General features: G+C 59.0%; 1 protein-coding gene across 1 annotated transcript in view; it reads left to right on the plus strand.

The window, feature by feature from the left end:
- PEBP4 (phosphatidylethanolamine binding protein 4) overlaps positions 1-21,150 on the plus strand; it is a 55,542-nt gene extending 34,392 nt beyond the window's left edge. The window contains exons 4-6 of the mRNA XM_032203964.1: positions 14,134-14,179; positions 15,217-15,333; positions 21,059-21,150. Of these exons, the coding sequence (XP_032059855.1) occupies positions 14,134-14,179; positions 15,217-15,333; positions 21,059-21,150 (255 nt within the window). The remainder of the gene's footprint in view (positions 1-14,133; positions 14,180-15,216; positions 15,334-21,058) is intronic.
- The last annotated feature ends 2,618 nt before the right edge of the window (positions 21,151-23,768 follow it).

Raw genomic sequence — 23,768 nt, forward strand, 5'->3', positions numbered from 1 at the left:
CGAGGAAAACCCTCCGCTGGCTTCCCTTGATGAACTGAGCTAATTTCTCTCTTAATGGTTAGCTACGGAGCTGAACGCGAGGCTTTCCTCCTGCACAGCAAACCCTCTCCCACACACAGACAAATAGGCTGAATATTTAATTGGAATTCCTCACACCTACAGGGTAAAGCCTTGTCAGTAGAAATAGAGCCCATCGCCAGCTGGCATCCCCGCACGCCACCCACCTTAGCTCTTAAAAAGAAATCCCTCCCCGGCCTTCCCCCCCCTCCCCGGCCCCTCTCTCCGCACCCACGGGCCCCCCCGTGCCTTCCCCACGCCCATGGGTGCTGCTGCCCCCGCTCCGTGGGCACCCATGGGTGCCGCCGAGGAGCCTGCCCGTGCCCGGCGCGTGCCAAGGGGAGGTTCCCTTGGGGGTTTGCACGGCTCCAGGGGTGTTTGCTTGTGATGCTTGGGGTTTTGCAAGCTCGGGGCTTGATGTTGTCACCCTCGCCACCCCCTCGGTGACCCCTCGGAGATGCCGGTGGCACGGCCAGGGTTGGCAGCAGGGACAACAACTTTTGCCAAATCCCAAGTGAGCCACAGAGTGGCTCGGATCAGAGCCACCTGTAAAGGCCACGGAGCTGTAGGATGATCCCTGAGGACCCTGAGGTGTCCCCTGGGGTGTCCCCAGGCCGGTGGCAGGGGACAGGAGCAGCAGAGGGCACTGCTGGTACGCCCCGGTGATGAAACGGGCACCGCGCGTTGCCCAACGCCCTGCTGGCTGCGCAGAGAGGATCTCGGGGGGGTGAGCCTGGAAACCACTCTCCCACCCTCCCCGTGACATCCTGGGTGCTGTGGCACCCATCCCTGTGGCACAAGGTGGGGGGTGAGACCCCCAAATTCCCCAGTGCTGCCCCTGCCGGACCCTCTCCTGGTGCCAGGATGGACACAGGGGACGTGGCCGTGCGCTCCTGGGGGCACCACGAGGTGCCAAATGGTGCTTGGGGTCTGGGGCAGCTTGGATGGGATTGAAGAGTGATACCAGGTCAGGAATACCTGCAGGAAAGGGGTGAGGGGTCCTGTTTTGGGATGCAGGGCCCCAGCTCAGCCCCAGTGAAATGCCACCAAGGCAGGAGCAGGGAGCACCAATCCCGGCACCGTCTCGCCCAGCTCCAGCCCCTCAAACCCCCTGATCCCTTTTTATTTCCTGGCACAAGCCCATCTTGTCTCATTCCTCCCTTCCTCTCTCTGCCTTTCCCTTTTTTTGCTCCCTTTCCAGCCCTGCGTGACAGTTCCCCTCTCATCGCAGGGTTCAAAGCCCCTCTCCATCCCCTGCAGGGCCCTGCAGCTACCTGGGGTTTTCTTCCACTTTCTTGGTTGTTGTTTTTTTTTTTTATTATTATTATTATTTTTTAAAGTTTCCCCATGTCTTTGTCTTAACGAGCCAGGTTAAATATTCCGTAATCAGTGTAATAATACACCTGGACTTGTTCGCGAGATATCTGCCTTTTGTACTGCGACAGGACATTAATAGTAATTATTCTGCTTTGTAATTGGAGCTTTAAATACTAATTCAAACAGCCAGAGGAAAACCAATTAGTGCTAATTTATCTCTATGTGTTTTGGAGAGCCTGTGTCTGTCATACTGTGAAGAAATAGGTTGGTAATTAGTACAGTTGGGTGGTAGATAGAAGTAATTATCAGATTCTTTCATGTTCTTTAAAGGGAGAAAAAAAAAATCTAAAGGCTGCCTGACTCTTCCTTTCCAAGGAAGTTTGCACCTCGAAGGAGGCAGCGCGGGGTCCCAGCTCTCCGCCGTGCGCCTGCCCTGCGCGGGGTGCTCAGCCCGGGGGCTGTAGGGGATGCTGAGCGCTGTGGGGTCGGGGTGCTGAGCACGCGGAGGGTTGGGGTCTTCATTGCGTGGTGTGGGTTTGGGAGTTGTGGTGTGGGTCTGAGATTTATTTTATGGGTCTGGGAGTTGTGGTGTGGGTCTGAGCCATGCGTCGTGGGTCTGAGCCTCGCTCCATGCCCTCAAATCCCACTCTACTTGCTTCATCCATACCCGAAGGGTTTGATCCCAAACCTATGCACTCTACGTATTTAAGCCCTCCTCTATACCTCTGTGTTTGAGCCCAAACCTACAAACTCTGTGCGTTGGAGCCATACCCCATGCACCCTGAGCCATACCTGCTGTGCTTGGTCCAAAACCCACAGTTTTAAGTCATATCCCCTGTGTTTGAGCCCAAACCTATAGGTTTAAGCCATACCCTTATGTTTGAGCCAAAACCCACAGTTTTAAGTCATACTCCTTGTGTTTGAGCCCAAACCTATAGGTTTAAGCCATACCCCTGTGTTTGAACCCTTCTTATGCATTTGAGCTATAGGCCCTGCATTTGAGATGCAGCCTAGATATTCTGGGCTTGAGGCATACCCTATAAATCTGAGAGGGACCCTATAAGTCTGAGCGGGACCCTATGCATCTGAACTGGACCCTATAAATCCAAGCTGGACCCTACGCATCTGAATGGGACCCTATAAATCTGAACTGGAGCTTATGCATCTGAGCTGGACCCTACAAATCTGAGCTGGACCCTATTAATCTGAGCTGGACCCTATTAATCTGAACTGGGCCCTATGCATTTAAGCCATTCTCCATGCTCAAGCATCCTACCCTATCCTATGCATCTGAGCCAGACCCTATATATTTGAGCCATATTTTGCACGTATGATCCACACCAGTGTGTAAATCCCATGCTGTGCCCTGAGGATGGCAGACCTGTCCCCATCCCTGTCCCCATAACCCCGACCATCCCCTCCTGGTGCTCTGGCTGTGCTGTTCCCATGCGGGGCCCTGCCTCTCGCTGCTCTTTTTTGCTCTTATAGGATGAGGTCTCAGGGTTTTCTGTGCAGGGGGGGCTTGGGTTGTGACCCCCACACCCCTCGCTGTGCTATTAGGACATAAATAATGCATGGAGCCTGGTTGTTCACCCCGTAAGGACCAGCCGGACCAGGAGTGCAGCAGGATCTGCAGGAATTCATTAATGGCCCATTCTGTGTTTCCTTCTCCCTTTAAAAACCCAGCGGAGTTACCTTGGTAATAATAAAGTGCACGATTCCAGGAGGGAGGGAACAGATTCCTATTTTGATTAAACGGATTTCTCCTCCTCCCCTCCTTGCCCCTTTTATTCCTGCCAATTTAAAATTTTTGTTTGGGGGAGAAAAAAAAAAAAAAGAAATATTATAAGCAAATGCTAATGATGGAAAAAAGCACATTTTTTTCGAGGGAGGGGAGAAAATGCCATTGGAAGCCTTCTATGCGAAGAGATGCCGGGGGGCACAATATATCAAAGAAAATATAATACACCCAGGTTAAAACTAATGATTGCTGTATAATTAGATGTGAACCATTGTGCTATAAATGTGTATTCTTCAGCGTGCTGTGATTTTACAGTAAAAGAGAGAGAGAGAGAGAGTGAGCGCGAGAGAGAGCGCACAAGAGAAAGAAAGACAGAAAAACACAGAACCCAGCAACATACTATAAAAAGCACTCTGTTGACTTTTCTGCTGTTTAGTATTCCTTGCCCGTACTCCCCCGGGAGTATGTAATTAGTGCTTTATGAAGAGTGCATTTAAAGCAGTTTAATATTCACCTCATTCAGTCTGAAACAATGTGATCAGTGCTTAGACAAATCACTGCTCCTTACTGACATCCTCTGTCAGTACATTACCTCTGAAAAGACCTTTCAAGAGGCTTGGATGTTAATTAGTTGTCTATCATGTATAAACAGAGCAGTGAGCAGAAGGGCTGCACCAGGCCAAAGACACAGAGGGAAATACTGGAAATACTTTTCCTTTTTTTTTTTTTTTTAATTTTTTTTTAAATTTTTCTCTCCCCTCCCCTTTTAATGAAAATTCCTGGCTTTGTCGGGCCCCCGCTCCCCGGTTTGCTGGCTCCCTCGCGGAGTTTTGCGTGGCCTGGAGGGGAGCCCGGGTGTCCCCGCCGCTGGGTGCCCTCCTGGGGATCTCATCCAGCCTGGCCCCAAGCCCTTTGGGCACTGCCCAAACTCGGCTGGTCCGTGGGGGCTGGCACCTGCTGGGCTTGTCCTCTGCTCCGCCAGGGTGAGCATCCCACCCTGCATCCCATCCTGCATCCCTGTGCTGCATCCCAGCCAGCATCCCATCCTACATCCCTGTGATGCATCCCATCCTGCATCCCAATCCCCCATCCCAGCCCTACATCCCATCCAGCACCCCATCCCGCATCCCAATCCTACATCCCAACCCCACATCCCATCCATGCATCCCAGCCCTGCACCCCGACCTTACATCCTCACCCTACGCCTTAATCCTCCTGCACCCCAGCCCTATATATCAGTGCTCCATCCCAACCCTAAATCCTGTCCCTGTATCCCTGTGCTAAATCCCAATCCTCATCCTGGCCCTACATCCTGTCCCTACATCCCTGTGCTACATCCTAACCTCGCATCCTGCCCTCGCCTCCCATCCTGCACCCCGGTGCTCCATCCCATCCCCATGTCCTGGCCCTGCATCCCACAGGTGCCATCCCAAGCAGAATTCCCCTTTTCTGCCAAGCCCTCTGGTGTTGATCCCTTTGTAAGCCCCCCTATTTCATCAAATGCCCCAAAACAGCAGCAGAAAGTGCCCCTGGCTAAGCACAGCCCCCTGATCCATCACAGCAGCCACCTCACTACATTTAGGGACGGTGACACCGGGACGTGGGCACGGCGATGGGGTTGGGACCGGGCACCCAGCGGCACGGGGAGGTGCTTCGGTGGCAGCCCTGACACCAGTTTAGTGACTGAGCACGCTGAGCGAGCGCTTCTGCACCTATAAAATGTGGTTACTGACACCCACCCACTTCTCTAGCATGCTTCGGGATGAATGGATGGAAAATACTATAGGAGAACCAAGGGCTGCTATTTACGACGGAGTTTCGCTTGGCACAGCGGCTTCGCCCGGTGCAAATACATCTGGGTGGAAGGGATGCTCAGGCCAACACAGCCATCCTCTGTAGGATTGAGCTCCAGGCTCCCCATCGTGCCCCGTTTAGGGTGCCAAGGGTCCCCCCATCAAAGGGATGTGCCAAGGGTCCCCCCACAAAGGGTCGTGCCGAGGGTCCCCCCAGGACACCTCCCCAAACCTCCCCAGCCGCCTCGCCGCCGAGTCCACACCCTCCGGCTCGGGGTTTTTCCCCCTTTCTCTCCCTTTTCCAACAGCTTCCCCGGCTCTCTTAGTCACGAAGGTGAGGCGCTGACGGAGACACAGACATCAAAAACAAGAGGTGATGAAACGCCGGGAATAATTAAGTTGCACTAAATCACCGGGCCCAGGTGGCACGCTGCCAGCGCGCTGGGGAAACTGGAGCACGAACAGCAGAGTTATTATTAATAATCACCAGCCCCGTCGTGAACAACAACCTATTTTGTACCTCCCGGTACCAAAGGAGTGGGAAGCACGCAGCCAGGACGGGGGAGGACAGTCACCAGCTGGGGGCAGAGCAGGGGACAGGACCCCCTGATCTCGTTCCTGCTCGGTTCCAGTGGCACCGGGCTTCCTAAAGCTTTGCACGGGGGGAAAGGGGCTTGGTTTGGGGCTGGAAGCAGCATTGGGGCTCCTTGAGGATGCTCCATCCCACAGCAGCATCCTTCTACTGTAATGAGGTCCCCAAGAGCAGATTTGGGGAGGGGATGAGCTCGGACATGCTCCCAACACCTTATCCAGGTGCTTTCTGATTGCTGGGACCCGGCTGCTGCCCTGGGTGGGTGCTGACCCATTGGGTCCCAACTCCTCACTGCTTCAGTTGGGTTGGCATCACCTCGGGGTGGCCACGTTTTGGGGGAGAAGTCGTCGTTTTCCTCATTTTGCGCACCGGGCGTGGGCATGAATTCAGCAGAGATCGAGACCACGGGAACCCCGCTGCGGGTAGACACAGAGGGGCCGGCACCTGGCTCCATCCTCTATCCATCGTGAGCATCCCCCACGGAGCTTTTGGGTCCATCCCTGGGCCTCCATCCATCCCCGTGCCGCCGGCAGCCCCGAGCCCGAGCAAGTTCGCTCCCGCCGCGCATCCCCGCGCCTTGCGCAAGGGCGGCTTTATCCATCCTGCCATCGGGGCCCGTCCTCGCTGCAAGAGGAGCTGCCTGTTCCCGTTGCGTGGGTGGGTGAGCCCGCTCGCCCCGGGCCGGGCGTTGCACAGCCCCTGCTCCTCCGCCTGGCCCTGCTCGCTGCCTGTTTGCAGGCTGCAATTCCTCGCCGTGCGCCGTCCCGATCCGAGCTGATAGCGGGGCAGCGCACAGCCCTGGCTTTGCAGGGGGTTGGGGTGGGTTTGCCCTGCATCCTGCTGGGCTTTCACCCTTCAAATCCCTTGGGGAAGCGTGCTTTGGTGCTCTGCAACCTCTGCTCCCCTCTGGGTCTGCCCTGGTTTTGTGAGACCCCCGGCACCATCAGTGCAAGGGATGCTGAATCTCCCGGTACCACCGCGGAGAGAAAAGGGACCTGAGCGCAAAACCCCCGCTGAACTGAGGGCTGAGTGTTACGAGGCAGGGAAAGGCTCAATTTAGGGTCGACTTGTGCTCCTTTTGAGCCCTGGCAGGCTCCTCGTAGGGTTGAGATTTGGTTGGAAACACAGTGGGACCCAGCTCTCGCCGCCGTTCCCACCTGCCCGTGTTTCGTCAGGGCGCCCAGCCCCTGGCCAAAATCCTCCCTGCCGGGGGGAAACCGACCCGTGTCGAAATTTCTCTGAGCTGTAAATCTCCGGCGGTTGTAAAACCTCTAAGCCTCCGTCTGCAAGGCGGCAGGTAAACCTTTAATTCCCTGACAAGGCCGAGCTAACTCCCAGTTAAATCCTTAATTCCTGCACACCGGAGCCCCGCGAATTCAGCGCTCGGCGGCCCGGGAGCGAGCAGCTCGTGCCGTGACCGTGCACATGGGGTGCAGCATCCGTGCATTTTGTGGGGCACGGCCACGTGCCGTGGTCCTGAGCTCCCCGAGACACCCGTGGGTGAAGCAGAACGAGGCCAAGGTCCCCGCAAACCTGGGTCAGATTCGGGTGCTTTTATTCAGCCGCCGAGGGGCAGAGAGCGGCCGCGGGGCCGCCGGGTTTCGGGGCTCAGCAGCACGATGATGACAGAGCTGGAGATTGCTCCACGCGTTGTACAACGCGGGTCCCAGCCGCTGGGAGAACGCTTTCCCAACCCGGCAAAACCTGTACGGAAAGACCACCCTTTCTTGGGCAACTTTCCTGACTCAAGATCCCACCCTGAGTCTCCTGGAGACGGAGCCCTGCTGCCTCTTACAACACATCCCCATCCAAACTGGTTTCCCCACAAATCCCTCTTCCAGGGATTTATTTATTTTATTTATTTTTTTTTCTCGGGTGCTCAGGATGGGGTGCACCACCCTGTTTTTTCCTTGGCATCACGCAGAGATTAACCAAAATCGTGTGTTTTATAGGAAAGACTTTCCTTGAGCAGCTTCTCTGGGCTGGGGAATGGGGACAAAGCCCTGCTGAGATGCCACAACACCAACGGGTGCCCAACTTTCCCCTACACCAACAACCCAAATCCTTCCCAACGGGACCAGCACCACATCCAGGCTGGTGGAAGGGGCCAGCCAGAGCTTTCCCCGTGCCGGCAGCTGTAGGGTTACGGGCGCCTTCCCCGCGGGCTGCAGCCCCATCTGCACGGCTGCCGTTTCACAACGCGGGGCTGGGGTTTTACTACGAGTTTCAGACAATGAAGGTGTGTCTGCGCTCGGTGCCTGGCTTGCCCATGGTGTAGGCGTCGGGTTCAGCGCCGTCTTGTCAACACTTGAATATGTTGAGCATCACTCACGGGGCATTCTGTAAGAAAGCTATTAAGTTAATTACCCAGGCTCGCTCGGTGTGTGTGCGTGCGCACCTCGGCTGTAAAAAAAAAAAATTTGGCTTTCTTCGTTGCAAGACGCTTCTGATGCAAGGCACGGGGTGATGACATCTCGTCTGTGCTGTAACTGATACAGCTGCGAGCGCGGGGGCTTGCAGCCAGCGGCGGGGATCCGACCCAGGCTGCTCACCCCAAACACCCGGCCCCAATTCAACGCCCCTCGTATGGCCTGGGGGCCAGCCCCCCACCCTCTCTTCTCTCTTCTCTCTTCTCCCTCGGTCCCTCTCGACAAACAGCCACGGGGAAACTCGCCCCCGATTTCCCCCAGCTCGCCGCTGTGGGTTTTGGGGAGGAGCAGGGGGTTTTGCCCAAACGGCCCCCGGCGCTCGCACGCGCCCCAGGTGGGGCGGCCGGGCCCCCTCCTTCCGCGCCCTGCGTGCGCCCCGAGCGCCCCGTGGGATCCAGGATCCGGGATCCGGTGGACTTTTATGGAAAAAAGGGAAGTCCGTGGCACCGGAGCAGCTTGGCAGCCTCGCTGCAGCCGGATAACCGCAGCGCGTTTAACCCCTCATCCTCGGGATGGGGCAGCCCCGATGATGCCAGCGGGGGTCCCACAGCCCCAGATCCCAAAATCCCGACCCCAGGGACCATGGGATGCTTGGCAACAGAAATCACTGGGAAAAAAAAAAATAAAAAAAAGTGTGCCTGGCTTTTTCTCATCACCTAAATCAACCCAGAGAGATCACGGCCACCCCAAAGCTCTCCTCCTTCAAGGATCCCCCCCTCCCTGCAAAAAAATATAAAAAAGCAGGGGGGGAAACGCTCCAATTGGAGACGTTTCCTGTCCAAATTCACCACGTCCCTGGGGGGGAGACCGTGCCGGACTCTCCTCCTGCAGGCTGCCAAGTCTCTGCTGTCAGGAAGCGGCTGCGAGGCCGAGCCCGAGGCACCCGGATGCGCCGCCAGGGGCCAAAGCCGCTCGCTCCTGGCTTTTCGTCACCAGCTGCGAAGGGGGAGACTTTTTGACCAGCGGAAGGGGAAGGGAAAAAAAAAGAAAAAAAAAAAAAAGAAAGAAAGAAAAAGTAAAACCCCAGCCCCACGCTCCTTCCCCCGCGCTCCCATCAGATTAGGGATGCCGAAATAGCCAAGTTGGCCCAGAGCGGTTGCAGGGCTGGCACGCGCGGGCTTTGATCCACCCCCGCGCACGGGGAAGGTGCCGGGCTGGGGATCAGACGGCCGGGGCAGGAGGAATTTGCAGGGGAGGTTTTTTGGGGCACGCGGGGCCGTGTTCGTGCCCCCTGCCCCGGGGGCAGCACCCCCTGGAGCGTCGCGCCTCCAAAGGCAGCGCCAGGCGTTGCGGTCGTGCCAGCGTCACCCCCAAAATTCGGGCCCCCTCGTGCCAAAAAGGAAATTTTGTGCCTCCCGAGTGCCTGTGCGGGTGGAGGAGCGTGACACGTGCCCGTAGAGGTGCTCAGTGCTGTTTGGTGCTCGTTGGGTGGCTGGGAACGTGCTGGTGCTTTGCAAACCCCGATGCAAAAACCTCCCCGGCCCCACAGGCTGCGGTGACCCCGCGGGCGCATCCTCCATCCCTCCCGCCCCAGGGCAGGGTGTCGGTGCAGGCTCAGCTCTGCTCCGCTCAGAACCAGGCTCCCGGTCCTTTAAATGTCTGAATTAGGCAAAATTTGGTGTTTCTCCAAGAATCCTCCGGAAATCTGCTGCTGGAAAAGCAAGCTAATCTTAAAGCTACACGCACGCAAGGAGCACCAAGTTTTCCACTCTTGAGAACAGCACAGGCTTGGGATGGAAAGGACCTTTCCAGCTCTTCCCAGCCCTTTTTTTTTCTTTTCTGGCCGGTTCGAGGTTTTTCCCTGCTTTGAAATCTTGGGGGCTTTGCTTTTGGCTCTTGCATCTCTCTGTCCTCCCCGCAGTGCACCTTCCCCTGGAGTTTGGCAGCGCTTTGATGATGCCCCAGCCCTCCCAAGAGCCCTGGGGAGCGTCGCAGGTGTGCAGCCCCCAGAAAATGGGTGTTGCAGGCGGAGTGGGGGCAAAACCCACCCAAATATCCCCACCTTGGTCACCCTGCACCCTAAGGGACAGCCGGGTCGGTGTGTCAGGGTGCCAGCTCCACCGGGAGCTCGCTGGTAATTGCAACACCCCGAGACAAAGCCCGGGCAGATGCGAGCTGGGGTTGCTACCAACATGTTCTTGTTATTGGTGATCGCTTCCATCATTTCTTATCCTGCTTTACACCCGGCTCGGGGGGGTTGCGACAGCGCTCGGGGTCCTTTGGGTGCCAGGTCCCGGCGTGCGCAGCCGCTGCCCGTGGGGAAAAGCCGGAGCAGGCTGCAATCGGAGCATCGGAGAGCCTTCCTTAAGCTGATTTAAATCATCCTTTTTATTCAACTGGGGCAATTTTCTTGCTTAAGCCAACCCTGACACTTATCCGCCGGGGTCCCAGGGGTGAAGGCGCAGCGGGGAGGCTCTCGTGGCAGCCTCCAGTCCCCAGCCCATCATCGCTCGCGGCACCCACCCCACCTCTGCAGCAGCCCGGTGCTCTCCCCCCCTTTCCTTTTTCGCCAGAAATGTTTTGGCTGAAGTTTCAAAACCACCTGGGTGTCATCATTGCCTCCGCCCCGCTGGCGTGGACCCCTAACCTAGATAGCTAACGAAAGAGGCAGATAGGCAAATCGCGGGTGCCAGCAACGCCTAAGCCAGGCAGGTGTCGTCGCCGGCTGGAAATCCACCCAGCAGAGCCTCCCTCAATTGGAACGGTGCTGGGAATCCTGTCCTGGTGCTGGGAATCCTGTCCTGGCGCTGGGAATCCTGTCCCGGTGCTGGGATTTTGGTCCCCATGCTGGGATTTTTGTCCCTTGTCCTCCAGGAGGGAGGCCTCCAGGCGGGTTGTTCGGCGCAGCGCTTCGTCTCGGCTGCTTTCCTGCTCCTAGATTAAAAAAAAAAAATGTTGCAAAGGGCCAAACGCCGAGGTGATTTATGTTTATTTTGCTTACTTAATAACCCTATAGCATGTCCTTCCCTGGGGCATTAGGGTGTAGCAGGCGAGCATTAATTTAAATTACAGCCGTGCCTGATATTTATTTTTCAATATATTTTTATGGTGGCCTTCCCCATTTATAGCGATCGAGAAGAAAATAAAGCAGGGCCACGCCGAGCAGGAATCGCTGCCTAATGATCCCCAAAGCTATTGGGGTAAATTCTTGGGGGTGCTGACCCCACAAAGCTGTGGGGATGCTGCCTGGTGATGTGTCCCCTCGAGCTGTCCCTCTAAGAAAATGGTGCCGTGGCATGGTGTTGGGGTAAAAATGGATGGTTTTGGGGCTTGTACAGCATCAAGCAGGTGCTCATGGTGGTGGTGGAGCACCAAACTGCCCAGATTTGGGGTTTCCTCACCATTCTTGTCTTTGTGCAGTGAGGAGCAGCAGGTCCATCTCCTGCCCTCTGCATGTGCGTAAAGAGAAACAGAAGGTGGTTAGGAGAGGGGGTTATGGTGGGATTCATGTGAAAGCAACCCAAAACGTGGACGGGAGCTGGGCTGGGGAATGCTGAGGTCTGGGGGTGCTGGGGGCTCGCTGGGCTCTGCCCTTCTCCCTCTTGGGCATCCTGATGGATTAGGGTTTCTCTTCCATGCCCTCCGTCATAAAGCTCGGAGCAGGATGAGCCCGAGCATTTCTGGTTGGGATGAGAGCAATCCCACCCTGCTGGTGTTTGGGGTCAGCAGGGATCATGCACCGGGAAAAACCCCAAAAGGGGCAGGTTTCTGTGCAGGGACATGGTGAGCTCCATCCACACCAAGTTTTGGTTATCGTGCATTTTCCACCGCTGCTCCCAAGCCTCTGGTCCGCTCGCAGGAGGCTGGATTCACCACCCGGGTGGCTCTGCCCTCCCCTCGCTGCTCCCCCCGTGATGCTGAGAGGCGATTCATCAATCCCGACCTCATTACGAAGATCACAGGAAGGCAGAAGAACAAATCTGGGCTCCTGGCTGTGCCGGCTTTGAAGCCGCCGTGGCCCCCGCAAGTGAGCAGCGCAGGAGGCGCCCTGCTCGTTTGGGGATTAACTTCCCCACTTGGCTAATTAGCGGTTAATGAGAGCAGCGCAGCCGGCACCCCCGTGGGACGTGGCCCCCCTGGCACCCAGCCGAGCCCCTCACCCTCACCCCGGTGTCCCCGAGGTCCCCAAGGTCCCCCGGGTGCGCTCCGGGGAGCGCCCCAACCCTGCTCTGCTGCTCAGCCCTGGGTCCCATCCGTCCCATCCCAGCCCCGCTCTGCTGCTCAGCCCCGGGTCCCATCCGTCATCTGTTTGTGCTGGTTCCCTGCCAGCGATTGTGCCGATTCCCACACCCACTTTCCATAACCCTCCGTCCTCGCCCGGGCGAATCGCTTGGCGCGCTCGCCACCCAGCCCTTTCCCCTCCTCTCCGATGGGATCAGACACGTTCGGGAGAGGGGGAAGAAAGGGAATTAAGAAAAAAAAAAAAAAGATCAAGAGGAAAACAAAATGTGACTCACTGCCTCCTTAATTTGTATTTATTTATCCCCTCCGCCCTGCGCTTCGGCGTGCAGCAGGCAGCACCGAGGGCCGGCCCGGGGAGGCTCGGTGCCTCGCCTCCAAGGGTGCTGGGAATGGGGGGAAGCGTTTTCGCCACCCTATTGAGCAAGGAAAAAGGGGCCAGAGGGGAATTTCTGGCACAGAAAATTCCGTGGCACCGATTTTTGAGGCTGTTTGCGCGGGGCAGGCTGCCCAGAGCAGCTCGGCACCGCGCGGACGGGAGAGTTGGAAACCTCTCTGTCCTCGGCGGGGGGAAAAGAGGGAAAGAAAAAAGCTCAAATGGTGTCATTAGGGACTGCTAATGCTCTCATAAAAGGGCATTAATAAAGCCGGCAGCTCAGCAGCATCCATTAGCTCGGCTCGTGGCGGGGATCTTCGGCGGGGAGGCTTCGCGCCGACCCCGCCAGCCTCTCCTGCGGCTCAGGGCAGCCCCCTGCCAACGCGCCCCTTTTGCCTTTAAAAGAGCTGTTTACTGTACATAAATATATATATATTAAAATAAAATAAAAAAAAAAATAGGCAGGGTTTACAGTGCTTGTCCCTACTTTCTCCCGCCCGCCCTCTTCCTGTTCTCTCCTCTTAAAAGGAGCTTTATCCTTTGACTCTCCCACCCCCGGGGCTAGCGCGAACCCACTGCGGCTCGGGGCGAGCAGGAACCCACATTAGCAGGCAGGGAAACAGGGAGGAGGCCCGGCCTCTCCCGATAAGCCCTGGGCAAAGCCAGGAATAGCAGCGAGGTCCCCGCACGGGAGCAGCCCTACCCGGCACAGAACAACCCTCAGCCCCTGCCTTTGAAGGAGAGGAGGGAGCTGGCGACGTGCCCGGCTCGCTTTTGGGGCGAGCTGCTTGGGTTTTGGGTCTCTTTGCGCATCTGGGAAGGGAGAGTGTCCGGAGGAGCCCCCGGGTGCTTCTCTCCCGGCACCCAAGGGACCCAACACTGCCCAAAAATGTGGTCGGCATCGCTGCCGTGGGGATATTTTCGGCTCTGGCTGCCGAGGGCTGGGGACCCGGCGGGTTTGGCTTCCAGGTGAACCCTTTGCCGTGCCACACGCAGCCGTGACTCAGTGAAAAGCAGCCGTGGAGAAGGGCAGAGCTTTGATCCCCCAAACGCCGGGGAGCCAGCCATGTTCCCCACGTGCACTTGGGCTCGCAGTTATCTGATGCATCTTTAAATTTTTTTTTTATATATATATATATTATTATTATTTATTTTTATTTTTATTTTTTTTTTCTTCTGGGTAATAACTCCCAGGGCAGGTTGGGACGGAGGAGCCCTGGCAGCGGCGTGTGTGTGGGCAGGACTGGAATAACGGGTGCAGTCAGACGAGGATTTACGAGCGCTGGAAGCAGTGCTGGGAGGTGGGGGCCAGCTGGGAAGAGCAGTGGGTGCAGCAGGTCAGGGGTGAGGCGGCTCAGCAGGGGCAGGATGAGGCTGACGGGGCCCCCTTCCCATTTATCCAGACCCCTCGGCCACGTCGCATCACCCCCTCCCCAAAAACCTTCCCCTCGCGCCCCCGTTGGGGATGCTCGGCAGGAGATGTTGGCTTGCTGGTGGGTTTTGTGAGCAAAAGGCTTGGAATTTCCCCAAATAAAGACCTGGGATGAGGTGGGTGCAGCTGGGGGGGGTGCAGGAGGGCTTCGTGCCCCCAACATCCTCATCCTCCTGGGGGTCGGCAGCATCTCACCTCCCTCCTCCTGTCGTTCCAGGGCACGGACCTGAGGACGGGGGACCTCAAAGGGCGCGTGCTGACGGGTGAGTGGGATGGGGGCTGCGCTCACCTGGGGTGGGCACAGCCAGGGGGACACGCCGGTGCCATCCCCGCTCTCCTGGGGACGTTTTTGGATAAGCCGAGGAGCTGCAGGGGCTGGGTACCACACGCCATGGGACTTGGGGCAACGATGGAGAGACCCAGAGGATGGAGAACGTCTCGTGGTGGTGATGGGGGAGAGCTTCACCTCCTCACCAAGCCACAGGAGGTGGTGGCATTGTCCCCAGCGGGGACAGAGCTGGACACGAGGCACAGGCACCGGGGTCCTGCAGAGCGCAGCCGAGCTGTGGTTAGCTGGGGGCTGGCTGAAACAGCAGCCACCACTTCAGGCTTTGGGGTTTTTTTTTTAGAGGCAAAAGTGGTTAAAAAACTCCCCAGCTGCTGGAAGAGCTCCAAACCAGAGCAAAAAATAAAAAAAAATAATAATAATAATTAAAAAAAAAGGGGGTGGAGGGACAATCAAAAAGAAAAACCCCAGATAAAAGCAGGTGAATCCCAACAACGCCTGTGATGTTGCACGAACAAAGATTTTGGGTTCAACACGGGCCAGATGAGGCGATGCAGCTCACACCCCGACAGGCTGTATCCCTTTTGGGGTGTGGGGAGAGAGGACATCACGTCCTCTGTGCCCTCAGCCTCCGATCCAACGGAGAGGACAGCGGCTGGTGACAACGCGCTGACGTGTCCCCTCCACGTCTGGCTCCCTTTTGGGATGTGTTAGGGGTTGTGAAGGGGACCTGCCCCTCTGCAAAGCGAGCCCATAACCCCAAACTCCCTCACCCCAACCCCAAAAGAATCCACCTGCAGCCAAAACTTGCTGCAAGAGGACTTCAAGAGCCGGCTGTGCCCCGTTGAGCCGACGTGGGGCTGGCCACCACCTGGATCCCCCAGCCTTATGGGGCAAAACTGAGCTCTGCCCCCAGGATGGGACACCTGGGATGGGTTTGGGGGGCTCCCAGCCTTGAAGGGGGTGGTGATCCAGCTCAGCACCAAGCTCATGCTTTTGCTTTTGCATCCCCAGACTATGTGCGCCCCACGCCCCCGCCTCGCAGCGGGTACCACCGCTACCAGCTCCGCCTGTACGAGCAGCCGGCCGGCCAGCACATCGCCCTGGGCCCCGAGGAGATGCTCTCGCTGGGTAAGGAGCAAACCGTGCCCCTGGGAGCCCTGCTTCGGGTGCTGACTTTGGGATTTGCAGCCCAAACGCCGTGCGCCCGGGGTGCTGGGGATGCTCGTGTTGTCGGTGCGCTCTTAGAGGGATGAGGCTGGGGTGGGATGTCCTGGTGGGGTGGCAGGAATGCTTGGCAAGGCAGCTGGAAATCACCTGGCTAGCGGGATCGGAAGCAGGGGGAGGTCTTGGCAGCTGTGAAATCGGGGCGCGTCCTCCCCAGCACATCCCCGAGCTGCTGGAGTTTCGTCAGCGCCGGAGCGCAGAGATAGGGATCAGAACCGGAGAGGTTTAGCAAGGGATTGCTCAAAGGGCCCTGACACAACGCCTGCCAACTCCCAGCTGCTGCGGAGCAAGGACACGTCCCGAAATGGTGCACGGATGGGGACAAGGGGGCAAAAGAGGCCATTCCTGGGCCCTGGGACACCCTACAGCTTGGGGTGCCCAACACGGGCACGGAGCCGTGCTGCAAACCACAAACCAGCAGCTCCTTCCCCAAAATGCACGAGCAGAGCCGTCGCTCGAGCACGGGGCACTGCGGCTCACAAGGGTCCCACGAGGGAAATGTCAAAACTTTCCCACCCGGGACCCCTCCGGCAGCTCCATAGGCAGGGCAGGTCGGTGCGCACCCCTGCGCTGCCTTAAGCAGCTCCTGGAGGAGACCCCAAAAAAAATACCTGGTGTGGGGCTGCGTCTAGTGCAGGCTGCTGCTTCCTAGGGTTATTTCTGCCCCTCGGTTCATTTTCCTGACTCATTAATTGCTCCTTAATGACATGCGCTGAAGGCACCCCCTTGCCAGCGGAGCGGTCGGAGGAGCCCCATTCACCGGGGCCACGCAGCCACATCCCCACCACAGGGTGCTGGGGCTGGGACACCCATGAATGCACCAGAGGAGATTTGAGCTGCAGCTCCTGATGTGTGAGCGTCGCAGTTTGTCAGCCAGCTGTGGCTCTCTGCAGCCTGTTAGCTCGGCAGCTGGATGAAGGTTATCCTCATCCTCGTCACTGCTGTGCCACCAGCTTGGCCAGTCCAGACCCCAACACCCTCTGGCAGCCCATCCTAGAGCCCCGGCACCCAAAGAGCAGGGCTGGAGTCCTAAAAGAGCCAGCACAGGACTGGGTTTTGGTGTCTTGAGGGTTTTAACCACATCCATCCCCAGGGATGCGGAGGAATGAACGCTGATTTAGCCACCCGCACATTGGATCTCGTGTGGTGGCATGGAGGCAGCACCTCGAGGAGAAGTGAGAGCACCTTTGGGTGCGCGTAAAAATAAGGAAGGAGGGCCTGATCCTGTGGCCAAGATGCTCAGCAAGCTCCTGTGCTGCTCTGCTGTGGTCCTCTCCTTTGGTACCCGTGGTGTGGGATGCCCATGGTGTGGGATGCACCTGGTGGGTGACACTGCTGGCACAGCTCGCAGCCCGGCTCTGGGCTTTCCATCTCACTCAGCCTTAGGGCAGCCCCTTTTTGTCACTTCATTTGGGTCCAGAATCCCCTTTTGTTGCTTTATTTGGGTCCTGAGTCAGGTGGCAGTGCCACCTCCAGCATAGACGGTGGCACCCAGGGTCACCTCGGCACCACCCCAGGGCCGGAGAGGTGTCCAAAACCCTGCAGAGGACTGGGTGCCCTTTGCTGGAGGCAGCAGCCAGGAGGGTGCTGGAGGCGCTCAGCGGAGGCACGGAGAGGCCACAGCCTCCAGAAGAGGGCACTAAACCCTGACCTCCACGTGCAGCCTCCTGCTCCAGCCCAGCTCCGCGCTCTCCCGAGCCGTGGGAAATGAAGAAGCCAAGGGGGGGGGGGGGGGAAATTGGGAGCACTAAAAATAACCCCCTGCTCCTCCAGCCCTCCGGATGGCTTCCAAGCTGAGCGAGGAGAAGCGGGTGAGGCTCCACAGCCCAAGGGCGCAAAGGGTGTGAGCACGCGTGGCTGTGCAGACGCCGGGATGGTCGGACAGACGGACGGGATAAAGCAGCTTGTTTCATCGGGAGGAGCACCCGGACCCTTCCCAAGCCTTCCCGATCGATCCTTTTTGCTCTGCAACCCCAGGCAAAGGGCTGAACCCTCCTGGAGCCTCATTTTCCCCCTTCCAGAGCCGGATCCCTTCCCGGGGAAGCCACTTTCCAGCCGTGCAACCACCGGGCACCAGCTCTGCTCCTGCTTGGGGGCACCAAAAGCGGCCCCGGTGCCGTGCCAGCAGCACGAAGGTTTTTCCTCCCCGCGCAGCGAGGAGCTCGCTCCACTTCCCCCCCCCCCTCTGTCTTCCTCCCCCCTCCAAGCCCAAAGGTTTGCAGCCGCCTTTGTATTTTCACGCGATGGGAGATAATAGCTTGTGGTCTGCGAAATGTCAGAGCCACTCATCAGATCCCGAGGCGGCGGCGCTCGCTTCGAGCTCTCGATCCGGCAGCTCAGCCCCGGCTGCCCGCTGCACCCCGCCGGGGGAAACTCCCTCCTGCGGGGGGGAATTCAGCGTCCAGCGAGACCGAGCGAAGAAATACAGCTGCAAAAAGTGGCTCCAGAGCTGGTTTTTGGCCTTTTTCCTGATTTTCCTGCTCCCTCCATCCTCGGCCACCAGCAGAGCACGCGCTGAGCCGTGGGGCACATTTTAGGGATTGTTTTTGCCCATGCGCATCCCGCAGGAGGATGGAGACCCCTTCGTTTTCCACCCCTTTTCCTTCCCTTCTGGGACACGCTTAATTAGAGCGAGATCTCGAGGTTTAATTGCACCTGCTGGCTGGTGCCGTGGCTCCCTCTGCTTCCACCACCCTCTGCCGAGAGGTGCGCAGGCGGCCGGCCCGTGCGGCTTCCCGCTTCCCTGCCGGGCTGCTGCAGCGTGCCAGCTTTTATTTGGGGTTTCTTGGCATTTCCAGGCCCTGCAGCAGTTCTCAGGCCCTCATTAGCAGCCTGGTGCTGTCATCAGAGAAACACCTGAAGCACCAGAGCCGGCTTTGCCTGGGGCACAAACTCCCTTTGCCGTGCCGTGCCACGGTGCCAGCTGCCCACCGGTCCCGGAGCGCACGGGGCGAAGCTCCCCAGCACCCCAAAACCTCCTCCTGCCCCAGAAGGGCCTTTGGCAAGGCAGGTGCACCGAAGACGGGTGTTTGAAGGGTGATTTGTCACCTCCACTGTGTCTCTGCTGAGTTATTTGGGGACGGGGAGCAGGGGGGAGCCCATCTGGCCGCCCCCCCGTGCTTCATTTCGGGGCCACGGCTTCGTTTTGGGGCCACGGCACTGACTCATGAGCCGACCTCGTGCACCTCCGATCCGCCCGGCTGGAAAATCGGGTCGGGCCGGGCGCTGGCGGGGAGAAGGAGCCGTCGGGCACGTCCCCGGTGAGGAAAGCAAGAGGCCGCGCCGTGCGCCGGGATGCCGGCACCACGGGGAGCTCGGAAATCAGCGGGGTTTGGGGCTGGGGCTGGAAAACGAGGAGGGAGCAACCTGAGGAGGAGGAGGAGGAGGATGAAGATGAGTGTCTGGCCCTGGCTGAAGTCGCCGGGTGTTGGTTAATGGTGAAGAAGCAGCCGGCAGCCTCCCGCCCACCTCCGCTGGGCCATCATTAATCTCGGCAGCGTTAATCTCCCGGGGAGAGCGGCCCCGCTGACGAGGCTGAGAAATTACGGCCCCAAAGTGCCCGAGGCTGAGCACCCAGCACTTTTTGGGGTGCAGGGGAGCATGGATGCCACAGAAATGCCCCGTGCATCCATCACCCGTGGGGCCGGAGGGTCGCCGTGCCTCAGTTTCCCCACTCCAAGCACGGGGGTGTCAGCCGGGCGCTCCGCACTCCTCCTCCGGCGAGCGCTGCGATAAGGGCAAAGCCCGATGAGATAATCCTCCAGGAAATGAGCTTGAAAGTGGACCAAGCCGCGGATGAAATGTCTTATTGTTTGGGCGGGGAGGGGACGGTGGCCCCGCGACCTCGGCCCCGCGCTCGCCCCGCTGACTCACGGCTCCCAGTGCCGCCCGGACACTGGGACCAGTTGGAGAAGCGGTGCCCTTTTGGGTCGGGGACATCGCTCCCCGTCGGGGTGGGACGGGGTGCCTGGTTTGGGGATGCTGGCTTTGGGGAGGGGGATGCGGGGCCGGGAGCCACCTGGGGAAGCCCCCAACACCTCTGCCCCTGGCTGGGCGGCTGCGTTTTGGGGATTTCCTTCAGGACACCCCGGGAGGGATGGGCACCACCGGTGCGAGCGCAGGTAGGAAAGTAGGTCAGGAAAAACCCTCGTCCCGCGCGCCTCCCTGCCTGCAGCCCCACAGTAACTCTGCCTGGTCCCAGCTGCTTTCATCCACACCCCTCGGGGGGCTCGTAAGCATTAATTAAAGCTGCCAGCCCCCCTGGGAAGGGGGGAGCAGCCGTGCCTCGCTCTCGCCCCCGTCCCATGGGGCACCGACCGCGCTCCCGCTTGGGCTTTCCGAGGGCTTTGAAATCCCGCGGATGAAAGGCACCCGCTGGAGGTGGGGGCAGTGGGATCACCGCAGGGACCCCCCAAGAGACCCCATCCCCTCGCCCCGTGCTCACCGGGCCCCCAGAGGTGGTTTAGGGGGGGGGATTCAGGCAGCGAAGTGAGAGTTTTCCCTCCTCTGAAGGGTGCTGTTTGGGCACCCAGGCCTGGTGGCCGTGCCGGAGGGCATCTGGGACCCCCACCCCGATGTGTCCCCAGCATCTCCTCCTCAGCAGCCTGCCAGGGTGCAGGATCGGGCCCGAGCACCCTGTGACTCCATCCTGGGTGCTGGCCCAGGAGGCTGCAGCACGCAGGGTGGAGTAAAACAGAAAGGCAGAGCCCGGCGGGGGCTTTTTTGGCCGGAGGCTGACTCACGGTGTGGTGGGGGGCACGCAGGGGGGGGGGAGCCGGGCTCTCCGGCAGCACCCCGTGGCCCTGAGCCATCGCCACGGATGATGAAGCAGCCGGGGTTTTGCTCAGCACTTTTTTTTTTTTTTTGGCAAGAGCAAAAGAAAGGGGTGAGGGGGGGCCGGTGAGCTCCCGCCGAGGGCGGAGAAGCGCGACCAGGCTGCGCCGTGACATTCAAGAGAGGTGCCAGGAAGGGAGGGCGGGTTTCGGATAAACAACGGGGCTCTTCTCCTGCTGCAGCACCCCGGCCGGGGCCCTTCGGATGTCCCCAAATCGGGGGGTCCCCAAGGGAGGGGGTCCCCAAGGGAGGGGGCATCGCGAGGTGCCCCGGTGCCGCTGTCCACGAGGGTTGCGCACCCCTGGGAGCAGGAATTGAGGACGGAGGGGCTGTGGATCGCCCCCCCAGGCAGCAAAATTTGGGGTCAGGGTGGGGGAAAATGATTTTCTCCGCTCCCAAGCCTTCAGGAGCAGCAGCAGCAGCCGGCGAGGGGCCGGGGGATGTCCTGGCCTCTCCCCCACGAGGGCGGCCGGGGATTTCCAAGCACCCCGGGGTGGGCTTGGAGGAAGCGGTGGGAAGCTCTGCTCCAAAGGTCGGCAGGAAGCCAGCGGGGGCGGACGAGGGGGGAGGACAAGAAGAGTTTTGCAGCCCGGGGATGCTCGGGGTTGGGCTCCCCAGCGGCTGCAGCACCCAAGGGTGCCCGGCGGGCGGTGGGGAGCAGCAGCCGCAGCTCGCAGGATGTGGTCGGGGGCCGAGCAGCAGCCGGCGCAGGGCAGGCAGCGCACGGCCCCGTCACCACAGCAGCAGCCAGGAGCAGGATCCGGCCCCGCTCACCCCTTTATCCTCTCTCCCCCAGGTGCCTGGGCGATGGAGAGCTTCGTGGAGAGGTTTCGCCTGGGCTCCCCCGTGGCCTCGACGCAGTTCCTCACCAAGCACCACGAGGATTAGCCGGGGCCACATCGCCACGGATGAGACCCTGGGAGCCCTGGGGTTGCTCCCAGCTGCTGCCCAAATTTCCACCGGCCTGGATTCAGGAGCAGAAAGCCCAGCTCCCTCCTCCCCCAGAACCTGGGGGGGTCTCTTCCCCTCTGCTCCCCACCGGCGTGGGGTTTCTGGTGCACCCCGAGTGCGTCCCAGCTCACCCAGCTCTCAGCTTTGCTGCCTGTGGCTCAAAAAATAAAAAAATAGGCACGGAGTGCGCTGGGATGCTCCTTGCTGCCGGGGGGGACACGGCACGGCCTCGGGGGGCCAGGAGCTGGGCAAAACGTGGCCAAATCCATCCCACGGGGCGCTTCCCACCCCTTTCCTGGCTGGGGCATCTCCGTGCCCATCAGAGTTTTTGCCCAGCATCCCCCGTGCCTGCTGCCTGGCACAACCCCAGCACCCCGCAGATTTTGGGGGCTGCCAGGACGGCCACGTGTGCTCGGTGGCACCGTGGTGGCCCTGGGGGGACACCAAGGGAGCCCCGGGTGGCTCCATCCCTGCCCTGCCCGCGCTCCCCGCGCTGCCTCAGCCAGCTCGTCTTGGAAAGCAAAACCGAAATGAAAGCCGTAAATCAGAGGAGCTCTGCTGGCTGGCCACTTAGCCGGACCTCCCCTTTAATTAGCTCTTTAATTAGGCTCTCAGCTAAGACTCGGGGGTTTCTCCAAGGCTGGGATCACGTCCTCCTCGCAGCGACGAGGCTGGGTTTGCGCTGCCGGTGCCGGGGCACCGAGGACACCCCGGGGCTGGCCACAGGAGCACTTTGAGCCCTGCACATCCCTGGGGGGGCGACAATTTGCAGGTGGGGAAACTGAGGCAGGGAAACGACTCGTTTGTGGCCGTGCAGATGGGAGGAAGCCCCCCTGAGGGCTGGAAGTGCTCGGAGAGGTTGGTGATGGATCCCATGCTGGATCCAGCTTGGTCCCGGAGCAAATTGCGCCCATCCCATGCTCTCCGGAGGCCACGATGCTGCGAGAGCAGCTTTCACCTTTATTTTTTCAGGAGGGTTCAAACGTGGCCGGGACTTTCCCTGCAGCAGGAGGAGGCTGAATCACATCTGCGAGGTGCCTGCAGGCACCGAGCGCCTCCCGTTTGCCCCGGTGCCACCCCACAGCAGGACCCGGGGCCGGCGGCACCGGCTCTGCCCCGGGCACACGCCGCTGGGGGAAGCTGCAGGGCAGGAGAGCAACAAAAAAAGGAAGCCGGGTAACACACCACAGCCCAGGAAAAAAAAAAAAAAATACAAAAAAAAAAATACAAAACACGCTGCCCTGCTTGCCATCAGCCAGCTAAAATTAGCAGCGGAGGAAATGACACTTCGAGATGTCATGGAAGTCTGCTAAAGTTGGATTTCTCCTTCTCTTTTTTACATTTCCCCGCCGCTGAGGGTGTAATTGGGCCGTTAGGTTAATGCAGAGGGACCGGTGTAAATGAAAGGTCACGCTTTGTTGACATCCTGCAGTCAAACTATAGGCGTCCTTCCCTCCCTGCCTTTAATTCCTTGTGGCTGGAGTGTTTATTTTTGGTGGAGCGGGAGAGAAAAGCCATCGGATGTTTATCCTTCGAGGAAATTATCGCCATCATTCTTGGGTTTAATTTGAGCTGGAGATGAGAGCTGTGAGCACGCCTGGGGCGAGCGCCGGGCAGGTGCTCCAAGTCCCCCACGTGTGCCACCAAGCTGGGCCTCGGAGGGGATGGGATGGGGATGGGATGGGGGTGGGATGGGGATGGGATGGGGATGGGGATGGGATGGGAATGGAAACAGGGATGGGGATGGGATGGGAATAGGGACGAGATGGGGACAGGGATGGTGATGGGATGGGGACAGGGATGGGATGGGGACAGAGATGGGATGGGGACAGAGATTGGGATGGGGACAGGGATGGGGATAGGGATGGGATGGGAATGGAAACAGGGATGGGATGGGATGGGGACAGGGACATGTATGGAATGCGGATGGGATGGGGATGGAAACAGGAATGGGGATGGGATGGGAACAGGGATGGGGACGGGATGAGGACAGGGATGGGGACAGGATGGGGATGGAGATGGGGACAGGGATGGGGACAGGGATAGGGAAAGGGATGGAAATGGAGATGATGGGGATGGGGATGGAAATGGGGATAGGGACAGGATGGGGACAGGGATGGGAACAGGATGGGGACAGGGATGGGGATGGAGATGGGGACAGGGATGGGGAAAGGGCTGGAGATGGAGACAATGGGGATGGGGATGGAAACAGGAATAGGGACGGGATGGGGACAGGGAATGGGGCATGTTGAAGGGCACAGGGATGGGCACAGAGATGTGGAAGGGGACAGGGATGGGGACAGTCCTTGGAGAGCAGGACCGAGAGGTGGAGGCCGCGTTGCTCAAAGCCACGCGCGCGGCACCGGGCGCACCACGGGGCAGCAGCGTCGGCCAGCCCCTAACCACAAACTCTCACTGGGATGTGTGCGAGGCCCTCACGGCGTGGAAAATATTAATTGTGGTTTTTTTGTTCGCTTTTTGATAATTTACAAAGAAAGAAAGAAAGAAAAAAAAAAAAAAAGAAAGAAAGGAAGCCGCACGCAGTCACTTTGCGC

Source organism: Aythya fuligula, chromosome 27 (assembly GCF_009819795.1).
Source record: "Aythya fuligula isolate bAytFul2 chromosome 27, bAytFul2.pri, whole genome shotgun sequence".
NCBI lineage: Eukaryota > Metazoa > Chordata > Aves > Anseriformes > Anatidae > Aythya > Aythya fuligula.